Source organism: Sus scrofa, chromosome 1, assembly GCF_054392235.1.
Source record: "Sus scrofa isolate SSC_HxYL_T2T_F1_AM1 chromosome 1, Sscrofa_HxYL_maternal_Yorkshire_Landrace_v2.0, whole genome shotgun sequence".
Lineage (NCBI taxonomy): Eukaryota > Metazoa > Chordata > Mammalia > Artiodactyla > Suidae > Sus > Sus scrofa.
Genome location: NC_139383.1, coordinates 148,386,047 through 148,410,157, shown reverse-complemented (window position 1 = coordinate 148,410,157; position 24,111 = coordinate 148,386,047). Strand labels below are relative to the sequence as shown.

General features: G+C 38.3%; 1 protein-coding gene across 8 annotated transcripts in view; it reads left to right on the top strand.

The window, feature by feature from the left end:
• The window catches only part of CERS3 (ceramide synthase 3), a 124,223-nt gene that overhangs the window by 50,324 nt on the left and 49,788 nt on the right, over positions 1–24,111 (top strand). For all 8 annotated transcript variants that reach the window (XM_085016984.1, XM_021098471.2, XM_005659788.3 and 5 more), the window contains 4 exons: positions 3,701–3,815; positions 8,025–8,143; positions 20,184–20,241; positions 21,139–21,189. In XM_085016984.1, coding sequence (XP_084873110.1) covers positions 3,701–3,815; positions 8,025–8,143; positions 20,184–20,241; positions 21,139–21,189 — 343 coding nt within the window. The remainder of the gene's footprint in view (positions 1–3,700; positions 3,816–8,024; positions 8,144–20,183; positions 20,242–21,138; positions 21,190–24,111) is intronic.

Below are 24,111 nucleotides of genomic sequence, written 5' to 3'. Positions count from 1 at the left end.
CTTTAAGTAAGCTATTTTAAATGTGTTCAAATAGATAGAGAAAACCATGCTTAAAAACTAAGGAAAGAACAGTGTTAACCATTCAACAACAATGATTGTAGACTTCAATAAAGAGATAAAAATTTTAGGAGGTCCCATCATGGCTTAGTGGTAATGAACCCAACTAGTATCCATGAGAATGTGGGTTTAATCCCTGGCCTTGCTCAGCGGGTTAAGGATCTGGCATTGCTGTGAGCTGTGGTGCAGGTCACAGACATGGCTCAGATCTGGGTATTGCTGTGGCTGTAGTATAGGCCAGCGGCTACAGCTCTTATTTGACCCCTTGAACTTCCGTATGCTGCAGGTGCAGCCTTAAAAAGACTATATATATATATATTAATTTTTTATTATAAAAAGAAATTAAATAGAAATTTAATATATATACATATATATATATTAATTTTTTTATTATAAAAAGAAATTAAATAGAAATTTGGGACTCGAGAGGTAAAATAACATCAAAAATTCACTGGAGGGCTTTCACAGCATATTTGACCAGGCAGTAGAAAGAGTCAGCATGAGGAACAGAAAAAAAAAAAATGTAGAAAAATGAAGAGCCTCAGAGACCTGTGGGACACCATTAAGCATAGCAAGATATGCATAATGGGAATTCCAGAAGAAGCGGGGAAAATGAATAGGATAGAAAATATTTGAAGATATAAGTGGCTAAAAAATTCCCCAAATTTTATGACAAGCATCAATCTGTACATCCAAGAAGCTAAACAAACTTCTAGTAGGATAAACTTCAAGAGATCCATATCTACAAGCATCATGAGCAAACTGTTAAAAGACAAAGAGAGAATCTTGAAAGGAAGAATCAAGAGAATCTTGACAGCAAGAGAGGAGCATCTCAACACATAAAAGGGATCCTCAATAAGATTGAGTTGATTTCTCATCAGCAACTGTGGAGGCCAAAGATAATGTGAGGACAAATAAAGGAAAGAAAAAAACCATCTACCAAGCAAAACTATCCTTCTAAATGAAAGAGAAATTAAGATATTCCCAGATAAACAAAAACTGGAAGAATTTGTTGCCAATACCTATCCTATGAGAAATACTAAAGGGAGTCCTTCTAACTGAAATTAGAGGACAAAGGCAATAACTTGAATCCATGTGAAGAATTAAAGAGCACCAGTAAAGTTACTTACATAAGAAATAAAAAGAAAATGTAAATTCATTTTTGTTTGTAACACATTTTTCTCCTGATTTAATAGGTAACTGCATAAAATAATAATTTTAAATTTATGTTGATGAGAACACAATTTGTAAATATGTAATTTATAGGACAGTAATAGCACAGAGAGGGGAGGTAATGGAGTTTTTGAATAATGCTGATATAATTTTGGTATTAATCTGAACTAGGAAGTTATAAATTAAGATGTTAATTGTAATCCCTAGGTAATCCCTAAATCGCTAAGAAGATAACTTTTTAAAATAGTAAAAAGAAAGAGAGAATTAAAAAGGTACATTATAAAATATCTGCTTAATTCAGAAGATAGTAATGGAAGAATAGAGAAACAAAAAAGGCATAAGATATATAAAAACAAGTAGCAAAAGAGCAGGTATAAATCTTGTCTTATCAGTAATTAATGCAATTTACGTTAAAATGTAAATGGATTAAGTACTCCAACTAAAAGGTGTAGATAGGGAAATATATCATCCAACTATATAGTTTTTACAGGAGATGTACATTAGTTTCAAAGACATAAATTAATTGAAAGTAAAAGGATGGGAAAATATATACCAGCAAAAGAGGGTAACCAAAAGAAAGCTAGAGTAGCTATACTAATACCAGACAACTTAGTCTTTAAAAGCCTTTAAATTATTACTAGAGACAAAGGATATTTTATACTAATAAAGGGTAAATCTATCAAGAAGATGTAACAATTTTAAACATATATAACTACCAACATAGTCCCAAAATACTTAAAGCAAAAACTAACAGAACTGAGGCGAGAAATTGACCATTCAACAACAATGATTGTAGACTTCAACACCAACTTGCAATAATGGAAAGAACAAGTAGCAGTAAATCAACAAGGAAACAGAAGACTTGATCAGCACTATAAATAAACTAGATCTAATAGACATCTATAAAGAACACCACCAATAATCACAGAATATGGATTCTTCTCATGTGTACAGGGAACATTCAGATCATGTGTTAGCCCCTAAAACAAGTCTCAACAAATGTGAGAAGACTGAAATAATAGAAAATATGTTTTCTGACCACAATGAAGTGAAATCAGAAGTCAGTAACAGAAGTAAATTGAGAAATTAGCAGATATGTGGAAATTAAACAGCATACTTTAAATTACCAATGGGTCAGAGGACAAATCACAAAGTAATCACTTGAAATGAATGAAAAAGCACCATACCAAAACTTAGGAGATTCAGTAAAAGCAGTGGTTAGTGGGAAATTTATAGCTATAAACACCTATATTTAAAAAGAAGAAAGATCTCAAATCAATCTCTACCTTAAGGAACTACGGGGGAAAAAGCAAACTAAAACTAAAACAAGCTGAAGTTAGGAAGTAATAAAAATTAGAGCATAGAATCAAAAACCCCTACTTATCCAATTGAATTGCTAAAATTAAAAAGGCTGGAAATACCTTCTACTGGCAGGGATATGGAATAAGTGGAACTCTGGCACATCATTGGTGGGAAGGTAAAATGATATAGCCACTTTAGGAAACAATTTGCCAGTTTCTTTTTTATTTATTTATTTAGTCTTTTTAGGGCCGCACCCACGGCATATGGAGGTTCCCAGGCTAGGGGTAGAATTGGAGCTACAGCTGCCAGCCTACACCACAGACACAGCAACACCAGATCCGAGCCGCATCTGCAATCTACACCACAGCTCATGGCAACATCAGATCCTTAACCCACTGAGCAAGGCCAGGAATCAACCCCACAACCTCATGGTTCCTAGTCAGATTTGTTGCCAGTTTCTTATAAAGTTAAATGTATACTTGCCATACTACCCATCAATCCTATTTCTAGATATTTACCTAAGAGTCATGCCTTTTTTTTTCCCCCGTAAGTTAGAATTTCAAATAGGGCCATAGTAATTTCTCTAAGATAATATCACCAAATAAAACTTCTAATAACAAAACTCTTATTTGTTTTAACCCCTGGTAATCTTAAAAATGAAACTCTACGTGGAATGGTTTATCCTAGTTCCTGGATCTTGTGTATACACATTTACACAGGATGGATTTTAGAACTGTGCAGGTACAGTTGACCCTTGAACCACAACGGTTTGAACTGCAGGCTCCACTTATAAGCAGATTTTTCTCAGTAGTAAACACTCTGGAACTAGATTACAGTTGGTTGTTTCCACAGATGCAGAACATGGAGGAGCCGCATATGTGGGGACTGACTATAAGTTCTATAAGGAGGATTTTTGATTGCTCTGCTGAAGGTTGACACCCCAACCACTGTGATGTTAAAGAATCAGCTGTATTTTGGTTTTTTAAGTTAATGCTTGTATAAAAGTTCTCACATTTTGCTCTCTTTGAACTCTGTAAGGCAGATACTGGCTGTAGGTAGCCCAATGATTGATCTTTCATTTGGAATCTAAAGTTATAGCTTGAGTTTTCTGATGACGTTGTGGATTCACTCTGAGATTTCAAACTTACTTCTGTTCTTATTTTTGCAGATTTATTGCTTCACCTCTAGCAAAAACATTTGGCATTAAAGAACAAGTGCAAAAGATTACACCGAATACCACCTTAGAGAAGTTTTTCAAACAGTCCACAAGGCACCCATCTCAAGTAAGTACAAATTCTTTGTTTTTGGATTTAAAAATCTCCTTTCTTAATGATTCTTTCAGTCATCTGTGGCTTACCTCATCTGAACAAGAATTCTGTTCCAGTTGAGCAGCAAATGATTTGATTCATTTGGATTTTTTTCTCCATTGATAGGTTATACAACATTATAAGCATAACATAAAGTGACAGATATATATTATAATATAAAATAACAAATGTTACTAATTGAGCTCTTGCGTTCGATTATAGTATTGAATACTAACAACCAATGCCATAATTTGGGTATTAAGATCAAAGTTTAACTTTTAATGGTGGAATATATACTAAGTATACCAATGAAAAAAGATCCTTGTTAAGGCAAAGTAGCCCATATCTGACACTTTTGATGACTGAGGCACTGTCAGTATATGCTACACACCCTATGAAAGTATCTGTTGGGTGGTTTTCATAAGCAGGACACTATTTTATCCAGGGCCTCAAAATACTCCGAAACATACTGTGCCCCCGCCCACTCCCCAGAGATGGAACTATCAGGAGAGTCACAATACTCTTCTCAACATGAGATGTACTTGATGAACTGTTGTAGTGCACTGTGTGTTTACATACCATAGAAAAATGTTTTAACCTAATAGTTGTAAAAAAAAAATAGTGTCCAGACAGGTTTAATTTCATTGTATATCCATATTTAAATGAGAGATGAGATAAGAACTTCTCTAAAAAAGTGTCACGCCCGCTGCAATGAACACAGATAGCTCTCACCGGTAATTTTGAAAGTTGAGGGTATATGCTAACACAGCTTTAGGATAGATGGATTTTTTTTTGTGGGGGTGGGAGGGGGAACACATGCAGCACATGAAAGTTTCCAGGATCGGGGTTGAATTGGAGCTGCAGCTACCAGCCACAGCCACAGCAATGCCAGATCCAAGCTGCATCTGTGACCTCCACCAATAGCTCACGGCAACGCCGGATCCTTAACCCACTAAGCAAGGCCAGGGATTGTACCCACATCCTCATAGACACTCATTGGGTTTGTAATCTGCTAAATCACAATGGGAACTCCTGGATAGATGGATTTTTAAGTTCCCGAACTTATCTGCTCAATTCACTTGCTTCTGTGATCCTTTCTATCATTGGTCTGATGGGCTCCCTGCACAAAGACACCATGTTGAGATATAACCACATAGCACTAGGCATTGGGCCCAGAATTATTCATGGCTAGCCAGCACTGTCTCTAACTTGTTCTGCCCTCATCTTCTGTATTTGCATTTTTTTTTATAAAATGAGGACAGTCTAATAAGCCATCTCCACATGTTCTTTATGTCTACGTGCTCTAAAAGACTGCAGTCATCTAAATACTCTTGTTACCACTGGTGATAGTAATACCTCAAAACCATTATACATTTTGCAGAGAGGAAATTATTTAACTGTGTTTGTGAAAGGTTAGGATTCCTTCAGAGAGTCCTTACTATCCTTCTCTGTTTCTATCTGAGACTATGTAACCTTGGTAATACCTTGTATAAGATGTGAGGAACAGTTCTAGCTATCAGTTACTTGCTCTGCTTGTTGTAGCAAGAGCTTCTTTTCAGCTTTTCAGAATATTTAAAAATACATAGAAAATTCAGCTATTACCAAGTTTGCCTGCTTTGGAGAGAAAATAGCCATGTGACAGTTAAAGAAAAACTAAGAAAAGCTGAAAGAGAATTAGCAATTAGGTCATCTTTCCTTTTTGGAAATAATGAGGAAACTAAGGCTCAAGAGAGGAAATGAACTGTCGAAGGTCATGCAGGTAATTAACGGCTGAATCTAAAGCTGGACCATAGCCCATGGTTCCCTGTCCTGTGCTGTTTCTACTGTGAATAGAATGTTAAACATCTGTGAATAGAATGTTAAAAATGTATCTCAAAGGCTGGAGCTGTATTTGCAAGTAACTGTTGTAACTCACTTGACAGTACAGTATGGCTTAGTATAGATATAATTTGGACATTTGCATAAGATAAAAGAAGAAATGTTATATATCAACCCCAGAGCATTAGAAAGTTTAATCTACTAAACCATGAAGATGAAGAAACATAGTTAAGACAGCTAATTTATATTGTTCACAGATTATAAAATTGAGGCAATATTTGTATAACAGATCAAGAGGACAAGTTGGCCAGTAAAATACCCACAGATTAAAGGTACTAGAATTTAGAAACATAGGCTATAGTAGAAGAAAACAAAATTTATGACTTAATAGAGATTTCAGATATGCAGCCCAGAATAATACCTCCACACATTAACTTGGCCAATGTCACATAGATAGATAGCACTTTACTTAATGTATAGCTGAAGCAGCACATGCTGCTGGGAGGAGTCAAAAACTTTGTGCTCATTCAGGGGATGGGTGTTAGCTATAACAAAGTATTCCAGACCTGTAACAGCAGGACACTGCAGTATAAGGGGGTACGTAACCCCTGACTTATTAAAACACTCAAGGACACAGATCTGAGGAGGCTTCTTCAGCTGCTATTGCTGCATCAACAAAACCAGAAACACTTAGTGTGTGTAGTGTCAGTCTGTGGCTGGTTAGCACAGCTGGGTGTAACGTGGTAATTGATGAGATCCAAAACACCAGACTCGTGAACCACTGGGGAAAGTTCTGAGCTGTGATTTTGCACATGTCTTTTGTGACTGTGTATGTGTGGTGGCATGTCCACTATTCGTGTGTGTGTGTGTATGTGTGTGTGTGTCTATATGTGGATCTCAACAATAGCTTCAAAATATCCTAAGAGGGAACCATGATAACAAACCAACAGCCTTGGCCCACAGATCGATTTTCCTGCTATTGGTAAAATGAAGTAACAGCACAAAGCGTTATCTAGTCCTTTTCCTCATCAAAAACACAGTGATCTCTGATGCAGAACAAATGAGTGTGCAGTTCTGGAGGAGAGCTAGAGAAAACTTGGCACCATAAGACGGACACAAAGCAGGTCTTGCGGGCCTAGGGACATTCCAGTTTGCTAGATTCTCTCTAGATACACTCAAACATTTCACTCAAACGTTTTCAGAGCAAAAAGCTCTCTAGTCCAGTTTATTTTACAGGTAAGACATGTGAGAGCCAAAGGGTTGAGTGTGGTTTCTGCATGGAGGAGCCAAACCTTGTGGCCGCATTCAGGGCCCCTTCTTTCCATCACACTGCTGCTCCCTGAGGTTCTTCACTCTCTGCAGTGTCTACCTGAAAATATATATACTGAGGATAGACATATGTGAAGTCAGACAGATTAACCACTCTGCCTCAGCTTTCCCTCAGTTTTATGCTATTTTATTTTTCTCATAGTAAAGCTAAGAGTAAACTGAAATATTTCTTGTATTCAACATTGGAAAACAAAAGGTCATTAGGACTGGTATCTCAAAAAAAATTGCAGAGCTTATTTCCTTGTGGAAGTGAAAAATACTGTAGGTTTAACATATAAAACACGCTTGTGTTGAAAGAATACAACTTAAAATCCCACCATGAAGTAGAACTGGTCCACCTGGTCATTGTTTCCTGTCTGGCCCTGGGAGAACTTCAGATTTGTGACCTTTGAGCTAATCCATCATTGATATTGTTTTCAATTTTAAATCATAACCTACAGCTTCTGCTTCCCAGAAGAGAAACAATCGTTATAATTATAGTCTGCAATCCTTATTTTTTATGACTGGAATTATTTCAGATTAGTTTGAAATAGGATGTACATCTGATTAAATGTGAAAGTTCTGGATCTGTTAGAAAGATCATGTGAAATAACAGAAACAGCAAAAGCCTAAGTTCTTATCCTCACTTTGCTTCTAGTTTTAGGTCTTGGACAAGTTATTACAAGTATCAAGGTCCCATTTTCCTCATAGGAAAAAATGAAGAGATTTGGCTTGATTGACGTATTAAACTGTACTTCTCTACCTGAAACCTGGGGGGCCCTAAATAAAACCAACTAAGGGAGCCACACAGGCAACTTGAACATATGGGTTGCCTCCAACTTTGGGAGAGTCAGCATTCTGGGAACTAACATTCTCTCTGTTTGAGGGTGTGTGTATGTGATTCCACATGCAGAAGAGGTGAATGCACTGGCTCAAGGTCTAATGCAGCATCTCCACTCCAGCGCACAAGCTCTTGTAACCCAGTCTCACTGCTTTCTGATACCTGCCAGCCTGACTCTGCTGATATGCACTCAATTCACTTGTTTTATCCCCTTTCAGACTGATATTTATGGACTGGCAAAGAAGTGTAACTTGACAGAGCGCCAGGTTGAAAGATGGTTTAGGAGTCGGCGGAATCAAGAGAGGCCTTCCAGGATGAAGAAATTCCAGGAAGCTTGGTAAGGATAGTAAAGCTTTTGAAATGGTATCATTTTATATGGAGCAGAATAGTCACCTAAGAAAGAATCCTGAGTTTGCAGCAGAAGAAGGGTTTGAACCCACTCTGTCATCTACCATCAGGAGCTTTATGCTAGCCATTCATCTGCCTTTTGTGCTCCACTTTCCTTCTCTGTGAAACGAGGTAAGATCTGAACTCTCTCAGGTGAACAGGAGATGTTATGCACTTATCTTGAAGTCTAGAAAGATCATAAACATGTCAGAACTGGTGTTTATCTTTTCTAGGGTAGATCTTGGCCCTAGCTCACCAGGCTGTCACGTGTTTCCACTCACATTATAGCTATTCTGACATTGTAAGAGCAGAGAATTCTGAGAGGTACTGTCCTCCTCTCTCAGCCCCCCACCTTACCCCACCCCCGCCTGGGGACTGGGCAGTCAGTTCCTCTAGTTTCCCTGCTGCTTTAGCAGGGGTCAGGTAGCCACATAGGATTTTTTTCTGGGACTGGCTACTTCAAATACATTTGGAGGGCTGTGAGACTATATCACACTTATTTTTGGTTTCATTTCAACTCTGCTTTTTTTTTTTTTTTTCTCTCCTGCAGAGCATTACAGTACTTTAGGTCACTCCCTTGGCGGCAAAAACTGACACCTGTGCCCAGAAGAGAGACTAGGTCATTGTACCTACTTTGTTCCCCTTCTTTACATCCAGACACACATTAGTTGGGTTATGTTTGATGCCACATTCTACATGCCAGTAGTGTTCCTTTTTTGCCTGTTTTCTTAAGGTCCTCACATTGACTGGTGACTTTCACCAGATTTTTTTTGGAGGGGGGGGATGAATAATTTTTCTCAGATTTAATTTAACACATTTCCTAATATTCTTTTAAGTAACTGATAAATTATTTTGTTTTGCTTTTTTGCTGTAAGACATGTGAAAATGTGAGGTAAAAAGTTTTCCTGAGTGTGTTCTTTGAAAAACAAAAAAGATTCAAAATGAAATAAGTACTTCACAAGTGATAAACCCACTTGTCATTGGCATCTCCCTTTATAGTCTCCCACTAATTTTTTTTAAATTTTTAAACCTTTGTTTATTTGCATTTTAAAAAAGATTATGTTTCACAAGATATTTTTGTTTTGTAGAAATAGATAGGGAGCTGATGTAAGACTCTCAAATAAAGAAACCAAGCCTGTGGAAGACTGTTAATGACTTCCTTTAACTTAACCATACATTGCCGAGTACTGTCATCTAGCTGTGAAACTGCCGTTTAGAGGCTCAGACCAAGTTTTCACAGTGTCTCGAAATAAACATTTCTCATCCCAGGCTTCCATTGCCTGACTCCTGACTCCTTTGCCACCATGGCTAGGGGTGTATGCCCTGGTTTCTTTTCTGTTTATGAGTTTTAGCCCTTGAGGGACTGGTTAATATTTTGTTATCATTATGTCAGCTTGGCCAGAGTGAATCTTTCTGGACCATCATCACAAAACACAACATAACACAAAAATAAAGCAGATCTGGCTTCACATTACATCTTCCTGTTTTCCTGCTTTCCTGCTTCCTTCCTTCCTCCTTTCCTTTCTTTTTCTTACCTTAAATAAAGTCCCCATGCAGGGCTGACAGAACCTCTGAGCTGAATCACACTCCAGTGAAATTTTTGGTTCTCTCTTATACATCATAGTGCTTTATAGTTTGTCAGTGATCTTGGTCTGATCCTTGTAGCAACAGTATGAAGCACTCAGGGGAGATGGAGCTGACCAGGTTTAAGAAATGAGAAGCTACTCACCATCTAGTTTAAGGAACTTGCTCAAGGTCTCCAGGCTGTTGGGGGCTTGGATCTTCTGACTCCTTTTTGGACACTTTTTTGCTCCATAGTACTGCCCCACTACCAATACTGACCTCTTAGAAACAGGCAACCCTCTAGGTCAAGTACTGGGCCAGAAGGGCCCAATGGTGGGAATCCATCTGTCAGGGAGCCCACAGAAAGCCAGCCACAGAATCCAGACTAGGGGACGGACTTCCGAGTTGTATTTATCAATCAGCCAGGTGATGCAGAGGGTTATGCTGACCATCAAAACAAAATATCTTGTGAAACATAATCTTTTTAAAATGCAAATAAACAAAGGTTTATAAAGTTTAAAAAAATTTATTGGGAAACTATAAAGGGAGATGCCATTGACAAGTGGGTTTATCATTTGTGAAATACTTCATTTGGAAACTTTTTTGCTATTTTTTCAAAGAACACACACTAAGGGAAACTTTTTACCTCGCATTTTCACATGTCTTACAGTAAAAAAACAAAACAAAATAATTTATCAGTTACTTAAAAGAATATTAGGAAATGCGATAAATAAAACCTAAGAAAAATTAAAATAAAATTGAAGCTTTATCTTATTCTTTAGCAATGTTGCAAATTTCTTATAAGTCAGATAACTGTTATAAGTTATTATGGACTGACTACGTAAAGTAAAACAAAATACCAAGCTGTTTAATTGCATGGGGACTGCACTTGATTCCCTTGGCTATGGGATGTACTACAGGAATCCTGGTAAGAGATACCTAGCCCCCAAGCACTTTAGAAATCTCAGGAAACTTATTTCCCAACATGGAACTCTTGCTCACTAACAGGCAGAAACCCCTCCCCCCATACTTTCAGGATGGATTAGTCTCTGAATACTAAATTCATTGTATTGTTTCCTTAGTTATTTTCTTTAAGGATGACCCGTAAGCTCTATTTCACAGCATTCATGATTTTAATCCATACCAAATCCCTTATTTTTATGTATTTATTTTTGTCTTTTTAGGGCCGTACCTGAGGCATATGGGAGTTGGGACCCCAGGCTAGGGGTCAGATCAGAGTTACAGCTTCCAGCCTACACCGTAGCCACAGCAACGTGTGATCTGAGCCATGTCTGTGACCTACGCCATAGCTCCTTAACTCACTGAATAAGGCCGGGGGTCAAACCCACATCTTCGTGGATACCAGTTGGGTTTGTTATTGCTGAGTCACAACAGGAACTCCGTGAATCCTTTATTTTTTAAATCAAATTATTGATTAGATGATCACTTTTCTTTTTAAAATAAAGGTTTCCATTTAGCAATGAGAAATTTAATAAAAATACCAGGTACTTTCCCAGTGCCTGGTGCCCACCACCTGCTCCATCCAGCCTCCATTGTCAAGTCCCTATCTATCTTGCCAGCGTTTCTCACATCTCCTGAGTCCCCTTTGTCCAGCTTCTCTTTAATCTCACCTGGCAGTCTCATCTTTCAACATCACCATGTAAGTCTCATCAGTTTCTGAAATTTTTTCCAGGACTTCTTTTCCCCTATCAATTTATGTTTTGCTCAGCCAATTCCCAGGAAAGAAGGATGTTTTACTGCCTTAGGTTCATCAGAAGCAAGGAAGACAGCATTACCAAGAACGTCATCATTCATCTCGGGTTTGTGAGGCACAGCAGTACCCAAACTTTTTGGTTCTTTGTTCTCTTAAAAATGACTACAGCCCCCAAAGAGCATAAGCGTGTATGTGTTATACCTACTGATATTTACTGTACTAGAAATTAAAAATGATCAAAGCGTAAGACCACACAAGCACACCTTCCATTAGCTGCATGTCACAAGACATGCAGCCTCTGGGAAGTGCCACTGCACACTAGAGAGAGAATGAGAATGGAAGAGGCAAATAAGAGCAAGATCAAGATGGCAGAGGAGTAGGATGTGGTGCTCGCCCTATCCTACAAACACATTAAAAAAAAAAATCTACACGTAAAGTGACTCACACAGAATATCTACTAAACACTGGCAGAAGACCTCAGACCTCCAAAAAGGGCAAGAAACCCTTCACATAACTGGATAGAAAGAAAGGAGAAAAAGAGAGATGAGGAAAAAAGGAATCAAGATGGGACCAGCACTCCTGAGAGGAAGCTGTGGAAGAGGAAAGGAATCTGCACATTGGGAGGCCACCTAACTGACAGGAAGATAAACTGGGATGGAGGGGGCACCTCAAAGCCTCAGAGAAAAGCCCAACAGCCAGTCTGAGGAGGGCAAAGCAGAGAGAAAGCCTCACAGACCATCTGTACTGCTGCCCAGGAAACCACAGCCTGGGACACTTGTACTGGGGCTGGGTGCTAAGGCTCCAGCTTCAGAGGTCAGTTCTAGAGAGATGACTAGGGATGACTGTGTGGAAACAGCCCAAAGGGGCTGGGTAGCAGTGCACCACAGCCTAGGAAGTACAGGAGGGGGCCTGGGTCCACCAGTGAAGCAAAGTGCCATTGTTGGGGAGTGCAGTGGGGAGGATGCAGGATCACCATAGGAACAACTTTGTCTGCACAAGTGCAGGCTTTTAGGTGGTGGGTACCTCTTATATGGGCTATGGGGGCAGGTACAAACCACTGCAGCCATCTTGGACTCCTGAGGTGAGCATGGCTCACCACCACTAAGGGTCCTATGAACAGGTACTGCCTGTGGCCCCAGTCACCTCAGGGATCACCCCTGCAGGGAGCCCTGCAACTAAGCACCACCTGTTGCTCCCACCTCCCTAGGGAGACACCTTTCCTCCCATTGCTGCTGCCAAGGGCACTGGGCACTGCCCACACCTACCTGAGGGTTATTGCCACTGCCCAGAGCCCTGCAATCAGGGGAAGCCCATGCCACCTCCCCATTCGTCCTAACTACTGACAAGGGCCTAGCAACCAGGTACTGCCTACAGGTGCTACCCATTGTCCCCACCTCCCTAGAAGCACATGTAGGCCAGATGCCTTCACACACCCAGTCATGATAGCCTGCACACAACTGAGGAAAGAGATAGCAAGCATCCAAACCAAAAGCAGCCCTTGTGCCAAAAATAAGGCCTCACAAGATACACAGGGATGCTTCTGCATATAAATTGCCCTCCAAGGCTACAGTAGAGAGGAGTTCCCACTGTGGTGCAGTGGAAGCAAATAAGACTAATATCCATGAAGATTCAGGTATAATTCCTGGCCTTGCTTAGCAGGTCAGGGATCCAGTGTTGCCATGAGCTGTGATGTAGGTCACAAACGTGGCTCAGATCCTGCATCACTGTGGTTGTGGTGTAGGCTATCAGCCATAACTCCGATTCAACCCCTAGCCTGGGAACTTCCATATGCCATGGATGCACCCCTAAAAAACAAAACAAAGCAAAACAAAAGAAGACTACAGTAGATGAGTATTTCCCCTAAACTCACAGAATAAGAAAAATATAAGCAAAATGAAGACGAGCAAGAACCATTCCCAATTAAAAGAACAGGAGAATTCCCCTGAAGGAACAAACAGTTAAATAGACATCAAGTTCAAAAAGGAGGTAATGAAAATACTGAATGAATTAATAATGGGTGTCAACAGTAATGCAGATCACTTTAAAAAGGAACTAGAAACTATAAGAAAGAGCCAAGAAAAATTAGAAAATTCGTTTGCAGAGATGAAATCTGAGTTAAAGGCATTGAACAGCAGAATGAATAATGCAGGGGAATGAATAAGTGACTTGGAAAATAGAATAATGGAAATCACCCAATCAGGAGAACAGACAGAAAACCAAATTAAAAAAAAAAGAAAGAAAGAAAGAAAGAAAGCAAGTATAAGAGATCTATGGGATAATATAAGGAGTGCCAATCTACATAAAATAGGGATTCCAGAAGGAGAAGAAAAAGAAAAGGGTGTTGAAAATATATTTGGAAAAATTATGGCTGAAAACTTTCCAAATCTAAAGAAGGAGGCAGATGTCCATATACAGGAAGCACAGGGGTCCTCAAATAAGTTGAACCTAAACAGACCTGTAATAAGATGTATTATAATAAAATTGGCAATAGTTAAAAGATATGGAAAATATTCTAAAGGCATCAAGAGAAAAATGATGAGTTAATTATGAGGGAACCTCCATACATTTTCCAGCTGACTTCTATACAGAAACACTACAGTCCAGAAGGGAGTGGCAAGATACATTCAAAGTTCTAAAAGTGGAAACATTTGCAACCTGGAATATCGTGAGATAGGAGTTCCTGTCATGGCTCAGTGGTAAAAAACCCAAATAGGATCCATGAGGATGTGGGTTAGATCCATGGCCTCACTCATTGTGATAAGGATCTGGCATTCCTGTGAACTGTGGTGTAGGTCACAGACTCAGCTTGGATCCTGTGTTATTGTGGCATAGGCTGGCATCTGTAGCTCTGATTCAACCGCTAGCCTGGGAACTTCCATATGCCGCAGGTGTAGCCCTAAAAAGCAAAACATGAAAATACCGTAAGTCAAATGACAAAACACAATCATACAAAATGTATGGGATGCCACAAAAGCATTCCTTAAAGGGAAGTTCATTGCAATAGAGGCCTTCTTCAAAAAAGAAGAAAAATCTCAAATTAATAACTTAACCTATCATCTAAAAGAATTAGGAAGAGAAGAACAAACAAAACCTAAAGTCAACAGAAGAAAGGAAATCATAAAGATCAGAGAGGAAATCAATAAAATAGATTAAAAAAACAACAGAAAAAAATCAATAAAACCAAGAGCTGGTTCTTTGCGAAGGTAAACCTTCTGGCAAGACTCACCAAGAAGTAGAGAGAGAGAATCCAAATAAACAAAATAAGTAATGAAAAAGAATACATCTCAATGGATACTACAGAAATACAAAAAAAAAGTAAGACAATACTATGAACAATTATATGCCAACAAATTTGACAACCTAGAAGAAGCAGACAACTTTCTAGAAACATACGGCCCACCAAAACTGAATCAAGAAGAAATAGATCATTTGAACAGGCCAATCACTAGAAGTAAAATTAAACAGGTAATTAAAAACTCCCTAGGGAAAAAAAAAACAACTCCCTAGAAACAAAAGTCCATGACTAGATGGCTTCACAGGCAAATTCCACCATACATACAAAGAAGAACTAATACTCATCCTTCTTAATCTTCAATTCCAGTACTCTGATGCCACCATCATAGTAATACCAAAACCAGACAAAGTTACTACCCAAAAAGAAAATTATAGACCAATATCTTTGATGAATGTAGACACAAGAATTCTCAACAAAATTTTTGCCAACCAAATCCAACAACATATAAAAAAGAGCATACACCATGACCAAGTGGGGTTCATCCCAAGTTCACAAGGATGGTTCAACATATGTAAATCAATCAACATCATACACTGCATTAACAAAAATCAAAAATCACATGACCATCTCAATAGATGCAGAAAAAGCATTTGACAAATTCCAACATCCATTCATGATAAAAACTCTTACCAGAGTGGGTATAGAGGGAACATACATACCTTAACGTAATAAAAGACAAACCATAGCCAATACAGTACTCAACTGAGAAAAGCTGAAAGCCTTCCCACTAAAATCTGGAATGAGACAAGGATGTCCACTCTTACCACTTTTATTCAAGATAGTATTGAAAGTCCTAGCCATAGCAATCAGATAAACAGAAGAAATAAAAGGTAACCAGGTTGAAAAGAGAAGAGGTAAAATTGTCCCTCTAAGATGATATACTATGTATAGAAAACCCTAAGGACTCTGCACAAAAACTGCTTGAAGTGATTAATGAATTCAGCACAGTAGCAGGATACAAGATTAACATAGTTTGCATTTCTGTATACTAGCAATGAAATATTGGAATAAAAAAAGAACAATATTCTTTAAAATCACACCCTCCAAAATTTAATACGTAGGAATAAACTTGACTGAGGAGGTAAAAGACTTATACACTGAGAATTTTAAAACATTAAAGAAGGAAATTAAAGAGGATTCAAAGAAATGGAAAGATATCCCATGCTCCTGGATTGGAAGAGGTAATATGATAAAAAGGCCATACTGCCCAAAGTAATCTATAGATTTAATGCAATCCTGATCAAATTACCCATGACATTTTTCAGAGAACTAGAACAAATAATCATAAAAGACCCAGAATTACCAAGCGATTCTGAGGGGAAAACAAAAAATAAAACAAGCAGGAGGTGTAAGTCTCCCAGACTTCAGACAATATTACAAAGCTACAATAATCAAGACAGTGTGGTACTGTTACAAAAACAGCCATACAGACCAGGGGAACAGAATAGAGAACCTATAAATAAACCCGGACATCTATGGTCAGTTAATCTTTGACAATGGAGGCAAGAATATAAAATGGGAAAAAGACAGTCTCTTCACAAGTGGTGCTGGGAAAATAGGACAGCTGCATGTAAATCCATGAAACTAGAACTCACCATCACACCATACCCAAAAACAAATTCAAAATGGCTTAAAGACTTAAACATAAGACATGACACTATAACACTCTTAGAAGAGAACATAGGCAAAACATTCTCTAACATTAAATGTATAAATGTTTTCTTAGGTCAGTCTCCCAAGGCAATAGAAATAAAAACAGAAATTAACCAGTGGGACCTAATCAAACTGGAAGCTTTTACACAGCAAAGGAAAAAGAAAAAGACAAGCTACAGATTGGGAGAAAATAGTTGCAAATGATACAACCAACAGGGGCTTAATTTCCATAACATACAAATAACTCATACAACTCAACAACAGAAAAACAACCCAGTCAAAAAATGGGCAGAAGACCAAAGGAGACATTTCTCCATAGAAGACAAACAAATGGCCAGTAGGCACATGAAAAAATGCTCAACATCACTAATTATTAGATAAGTGCAAATCAAAACTACAATGAGGTTCCTCTTCACACCAGTCAGAATGGCCATCATTAGTAAGTCTACAAAGAGCAAATGCTGGAGAGGGTGTGGAGAAAGGAAATCCTCCTACACTGATGGTGGGAATATAAATTGGTACAACCCTTATGGAAATCAGCATGGAGGTTCCTCAAAAAACTAAATATAGAACTACCATATGATCCCACAGTCCCACTCCTGAACATATAACTAAACAAAATTACAGTTCAAAAAGATATACACACCCCTATGTTCATAGCAGCACTATTCACAATAGCCAAGACATGGAAACAACCTAAATGTCCATCAATAGATGAATGGTTTAAGAATATCTGGTACATATATACAATGGAATACTGCTCAGCCGTAAAAAAGAACGAAATAATGCCACTTGCAGAAACACGGATGCATCAGAAAGAGAGAAACAAATACCATATTTATATGTGGAGTCTATATATGATGGAGTCATTTATGTGTGGAATCTAAAATATGGCACAAATAAGACCATGAACAGACTAATGGACACAGATAGCAGACTTGTGGTTGCCAAGTGTGAGGTGGGGAGGGAAGGGGAGGGACTGTGAGTTTGGGATTAGTAGATGTGAACTATTAAATTTAGAACAGATAAACAGGCCCTACTGTATAGTGCAGGGAACTATACCCAGTCTCTTGGGATAGGACATAATGGAAGATAATATAAAACAAGGAATGTATATATATACATATATATATATATGTATATATATACATATATATATGACTGGGTCACTTTGCTGTACAGCAGAAACTAGAACAACATTGTAAATCAACTGTGCATACATATATATGTATATATGTTTGTGTGTGTATATATGTGTGTGTGTGTATGTGTGTGTGTTTCAGTACTATTGTGAAAGTGCTTGTCCAGGAGGATGGGAAACTTGAATTCTACTTTGGCTGGTTGTTACTGTCCAGCCCTGGGTGTGGTGTGTCATCTTTCTCAACCTCAGCATGCCTTAGTATTCATCTTATCTACCTCCTAGGGTTGTTGTGAGAACCAAGCAACAAGCCATAAAAAGGGGCTAATTATAGTACCCACTTCATAAGCTTATTGTAGAAAAGAAAAGGTGACATCACACAAGTGTGCTTAGCACAGTTCCTGTCACAGGGTCAGAAGGTCAATATGTGCTTGGGAAACAAGTAATATGAGATGTGCCACCTAGGTTTATGGCTTCCTTTGGGGCTGACAGGTCTTATCTCTTTGTGCTTCCTGTTTGGCCACAATAATCAAGGACCAAGGGAATGCTCTCTGCATCTAAGTGTAGGGCTTTGTTGGACTATCTATAAATAAAACAAGTTCGAAAGGTCTCAATCGGCTCACTTTATAAAATGCCCTTTGAGTGTTTTTATGGTTCCATTTTTTTGAATAGTTGAACCCTACTTTTTTTTTTCCTCTGCGAAAACAAACCATGAAGAAAAATTGTTGTCTAGCTTGGAGGCAGTGATAATGTTCGGGAAACACCCCTGGATTCAGAATCCAAAGACCTGCACCTCTCCCCCAGCTGTGTCATAGCTCAGCTGTGAGCTGAGGAACAGCCCAGCCCAGAGGAGCATGGCTATTCATCTACAAAGCGGGACTAGGCCTATGTTCCTCCTTCTTATTTAGCTTACAGGCATGCTGAGGAAAGCACTATGAGGCATTACACAATGTAAGGAACAAGTGTTATTTTTAATATTATTGTTGCCTCAGCAGTCATTAAGTAAAATAGCAGTGCCTTTTTAGAAATCTTTATATTTTGCAAAGTCTTAAACATATAGAAAAGTAGAAAGACTACTTTAAAGAACTGAGTATGGTTTGTCTCCATCACCAGCTTTAATAATTATCAGCTCAAGGCAAAGCTGTGTCATCTCTGCCTCTGTTTACTTCTCTCCCTTATCACAGATTGTTTTTCATGTTGTATGTGATTAGTTTTTTTCTTTCAGTTTTATTGGGATATATTGTACATATAGCACTGTATAAATTTAAGAAATACAGCATAATGACTTATAAATACTGTGAAGTGATTACCACAAGTGTAGTTAACATACATCTCTTACAGATACAGAAAGGAAAAAAAAAATTTTTCTTGTGAGGAGAACTTTTAGGAATTACTCTTGTAGTGACTCTCAAATATAACACTCAACATTGTTAACTGTAGTCACCATGCCGTATGTCACATCCCCTGGACTTATTTATTTTATAACTAGAAGTTTGTACCTTTTGACCACCTTCATCCACTTATTATTGAAGATCACTTTTGAAGCAAATATCAGATATATGATTTTCATTTTATCTGTTAAAGATAAGGACTTTTTTTTTTTGGCCACACCTATGGCATGCGGAAGTTCGTGGGCCAGGAATTGAACCTTCTTCACAGCAGTGACAATGCCAAATCCTCAACCCCTAGGCCACCAGGCAACTCCCAAGGACAATTTAAATATAATTGTATCATACTTAAAAAATGTATTTACTAACAGCAGATATTCAATCAGTGTTCAGATTTCATTGATTGCCTTACAGTTTTCTTTGCAGTTTGTGTATTTGAATCAGAATCTAAATAAGACCTATGCATTACAGTTGGTCTTTTAAGTCTCTTAATTTGTATAGGTCTTTCTCCATACCTGAGAAAAAGACATTCTTCCAAAATCTGCTTTTTGGAAACATGTCTAAAGTCTGACCACACAGAAACCTTTTCTCTGGGAATTAAATTGGTATAAAATGAGTGATTAGGTAATACTAATATCAAACTGTCATTTATCATGTGTCAGGAACTAGACTAGGCATATTCATAATAACAATACCTATTATTTATTGTTGCTTACTTCATACCAGATATTAGCATCAATAGTTTTCAAAAATTATTTTCAATATTTTTTACATTTTTTTGGTCTTTTTAGGACCACACCCGCAGCATATGGAGGTATCCAGGCTAGGGGTTGAACTGGACTATGGCTGCTGGCCTACACCACAGCCACGGCAACGCAGGATCCGAGCCGTGTCTGCGACCTACACAGCAGCTCACAGCAATGCTGGATCCTTAACCGCTGAGTGAGTCCAGGGATCAAACCTGCATCCTCATGGTTTCTGCTGAGCCACGATGGGAACTCCCCTTTTTACATTTTGCGGTAAGTTTTGCTATTCCTATTTCTATTTTATTAATGAAGAAATTAAGGCTCCCTGAGTTAAGTGACTTACCTGAACTTGTACCCTCTAACAAGTGGCAGAATCAGGATGTCAACTTAGATTTTTCCGACTCTAAAATGTGCATTCTTTCCACATCATTACACCACGTGTTTTTATCCTCAGATGTCAATTGCCTTTACAAGATTTTCTTTCTTTTGGCAGCTGGCGATTTGCATTTTACTTAATGATTTCTGTTGCTGGAATTGCATTTCTTTATGATGTAAGTTGTCTTTCTGATATCTTTGATTGGAATTTGTCTTTAATTTTTAAAATTCCTGCTGTGAATTCCTTGGGGTATAATAGTTTCAATAAGATAACCAGCTTTTAAACCTCTCCTCATTCTGATGCAGAGAAATAGCAACTTAAGTCTGTCTTTCAAAGCCTTCATGAAGCTTTGCCTTTGTAAAATTAATTTTTAAACCTGATTTCTTCCTGTCTCCACTCATGCAACCCATGCACTCACTAAACTGGATCACTGACAATCCACTGAATGTACCTGGTACATCTGCACTTTAGGAGCTTAGCATATTTTACTCCTTTGCCAGAAATGTCTTGCCCTTCCAAAATTTCTCTACCTGTCAAATTCCATCCAGTCCCATATTGAAGGTCACTTGTTTACAAAGACTGTCATTACTTGCCCATCAGAAATCAAATCTCTTCTTAGCATATTCCCTTTGAATTGTCTGTTTAAATATTATTAAATAATTGCCTCATTAAGTGATGTATAATCTTAATAGTAAATTGTTCACAGAAAAAAGATAACTTCCTTTTAGAGATGTCTCTCAAGATTCTTTCAAGGTTTCTCTTGAGATATTTTATTGCTATGGAAGCAGTAATCTAATTGGTTCAGGCATAATTTTATTAGGAGAGGCACTTGTTTGAAATAATTTCCTCTGTGAGACAGGACTGTTAATCGGTCCCAGCTTCACTAGGAACCATGCATGTCACAGTGTGGTGTTTAGGAACATGTTTAGGACCACGGAGGGGCAATAAGAATGAGAGGAAAGTGCGTGTTACTGTGCACATGTCCCTTCCGTGCCCGGGAGGGCTTATCTCTGCTGAAATCAGCCTTTGACTCTGACAAACTTTTCTTTCTCTTGGTTGGTTGTTGTTTCAGAAACCTTGGGCATATGACCTGTGGGAGGTTTGGAATGGCTACCCCAGACAGGTAAGTCCCTCTGCTGTCATCCTTAACCTGCTTCAGCAGGGAGCCCCTGGGCCCCACCCACCTGCCACCTGGAGTTAGGTCTGAGTCCTTTCCTACTTCCTCTACCAGAGCTTACTCATCCTTGTTCTTTACTCATCACTTGTCTCATTCCTTTACTTTGTGGTCAATATAATTATGTATTTGAGTTTACATTTACCATCTTCCTGTTTATTTTGTACTGGTACCACCTGTTGTATTTGCTTTTTTTTTTTTTTTTTCCCGCCTTTTTCAGCTGCACCCACAGCACATGGACAATCCTGGTCCAGGGGTTGAATCCAAAACGCATCTGTGACCTAGGCCACAGCTGAGGCAATGCCAGATCCTTAACCCACTGCTCCAGGCCAGGGATCAAACCTTTGCCACCTCAGAGATAATGCCAGATCCTTACCCCACTACACCACAGTGGGAACTCCCTACATTTCCTTTTCTGGTACTCTCTTCTTTTTAATGGAACAGTGAAGTTTTAAAAAATTATTCTATTTCTTCCTTTATATTAGCTTTTCAGTTATACATGTTTTTATTCTTTTAGAAATTATCCTAGCGATTACCATACACATCCTTCAATTACTAGAGTCTAATACAAATTAATGTTCTTACTTCCTTCCAGTCATTAAAAGGTCATCAGACTGTTCCTATCCCCTCGTTCAAATGTTTAAAGCCCTACAGGTCACTGTTATAATTGATGTGTAAGTCAGTCAAATTGCCCTTTCCATACTGTTCCTGGCGTCTGTATTTCCATACTTCCTTCCAGGATTATGATCCTTCTGGCTGAAGAAGCCCCTTTGTTTTGCTTGTCTGGAAATGTTAACATTTTACCTTCTTTTTTAAAAGTTATTTTTGTGAGGCATAGAACTCTAGGTTAGTAGTTATTTTCCTTCAGCACTTTAAAGAAATCATCCCACTGTCTTCTGGATCTCCTTAGTTTCTTTAAGAATTCAGTTGTCCATTTTATATTTTGCTTCTTTGAACAGTGTCTTTTTTCTCTGATTTTAAAATTTTGTATTCATCTTTCAGCAGTTTTAATATAATATGCATAAAAGTGGTTTTGCTTTGAATTTATCTTGCTTATTGTCCATAGTACTTCTTGAATCTGTGGCTTGATGTCTTCAGTCTGTTTTGGAAAATTCTTAACCATTGCATTTGTTCTTTTCTCTCTCCTCTCTCTTTTTGCAATTCCAATCACGAGTGTGATGATGTGCCAGACTTTTACACTATGTCCTATAGCTCTCTTATGCTTTTTCTAATATTTTCCATCCTCTTGCCTCACTGCTTCAATCTACTGGGATACGTATCACTTGTGTTTCTGCATGTCATATGAGGTGAAACAGGACTGACTTTTGTTTCATACTGTCTTTTCAAGGATGTTTGTGTGACAGAGAACCTTGGAAGGTAAAGATAGTGTCTCCTCTGGAACAAAGGATATGCACATTACTATCCAGTAGGAAAGATTGAGGTTCCCTGGCTCAGGGTTCCTCCCTGGTTACAAAACACACTTCATGTGCAGGTGTTACCTGATCCTCTTCGCTTAACCAGGGAAATTGGGATGAGAGAACTGGCCCAAATAGTGATACTCTGGCAACTGTACAAGTGAACAGTAAACTATCCTTTATCTCTGACCCAAGAATCTCATATCTCCTACAGCATTCATGAAACTGTGGCAAGCTAACTTACAAGTAGGGTAACATCTCAGACCCTCCACAGTTCTGGATATTTTCCACTTTCATGTCCACCAGTTCACTAGTACTTTTTTCAGCAGTACTACTCTTAAACATATTGCTAATCTGATCTTAAACACATCTTTTGTGTTCTCAACTTTAGTTATTGTACTTTTAAGTTGTCAAATTTTCACTTATTTATTTTTTATGGATTCCAGTTTTGTACTGAAAATTCACATCATTTAAAAACTCATAAGTTTTATTATTATCATTAATTTGCTTTTTAGGGCTACATTTGTGGCATATGGAGGTTCCCAGGCTAGGGGTCAAATTGGAGTTGCAGCCGCTGGCCTACAGCACAGCCATATCAACCCCAGATCCAAGCTGTGTCTGCAACCTACGCCATAGCTCACGGCAGCACTGGATCCTTAACCCCCTGAGCGAGGCCAGGGATTGAACCCGTGTCCTCATGGATCCTAGTTAGGTTTGTTAACTGCTAAGCCATGAAGGGAACTCCCTCATAGGTTTTTAAAGTTATTTTAAATCAAATATCTAGATTACCTGGTGGATCTGTTCTCTTTCTTATTCCTGTCTCCTTGTGCTTGATAGCATTTGATTGAATGACAGGCATTACATATGAAAAGTTATGCTTAGAAATGATATTATCCACCTCCTGAGAGGACTGACTTTCACTTGTATTAAGCAGTTAGAGTAGAGATAACCTTAAATTACATCTGTGATTGAGCTCATTTTAGGTGGACTCTAGCCTTTGTGAGGGCAGGTTTCTTTATAACTCACCCATATTCCTAGTGCACTCTCCTACAGTGATTTTAAATAAAAGATTATAGTATCTACCAGGACTCTTTTCGCCTGGCTGGCACAGAACACCAGTTTGCTTCCTAGCACTGTGTGATTGCCGAAAGTCCTTCTTCTTCTACTTAGTCTCTGGGCTCTGGAGTACTCATAAACTCTTATAAACTGGCAAATGCAGACTTTATGATATATCTAGGTGTGGTTTGCTCTGAATTTATCCTGCATACAGTCTGTAGTACTTCTTGAATTGAGAATGCATTGTAAATAAAGGATTCCATTTAATGCATTTTTCTTCTCTCTGAAATCTTGGCCTCACAGGTTCTGGATGCCTTGGTGTTCTCTGATGTCTTCAAACTGATATTTCTTTCTGTATTTATCCAATTTTTAGGAGTTCTCACTAGGAGGGTTAGTCTCA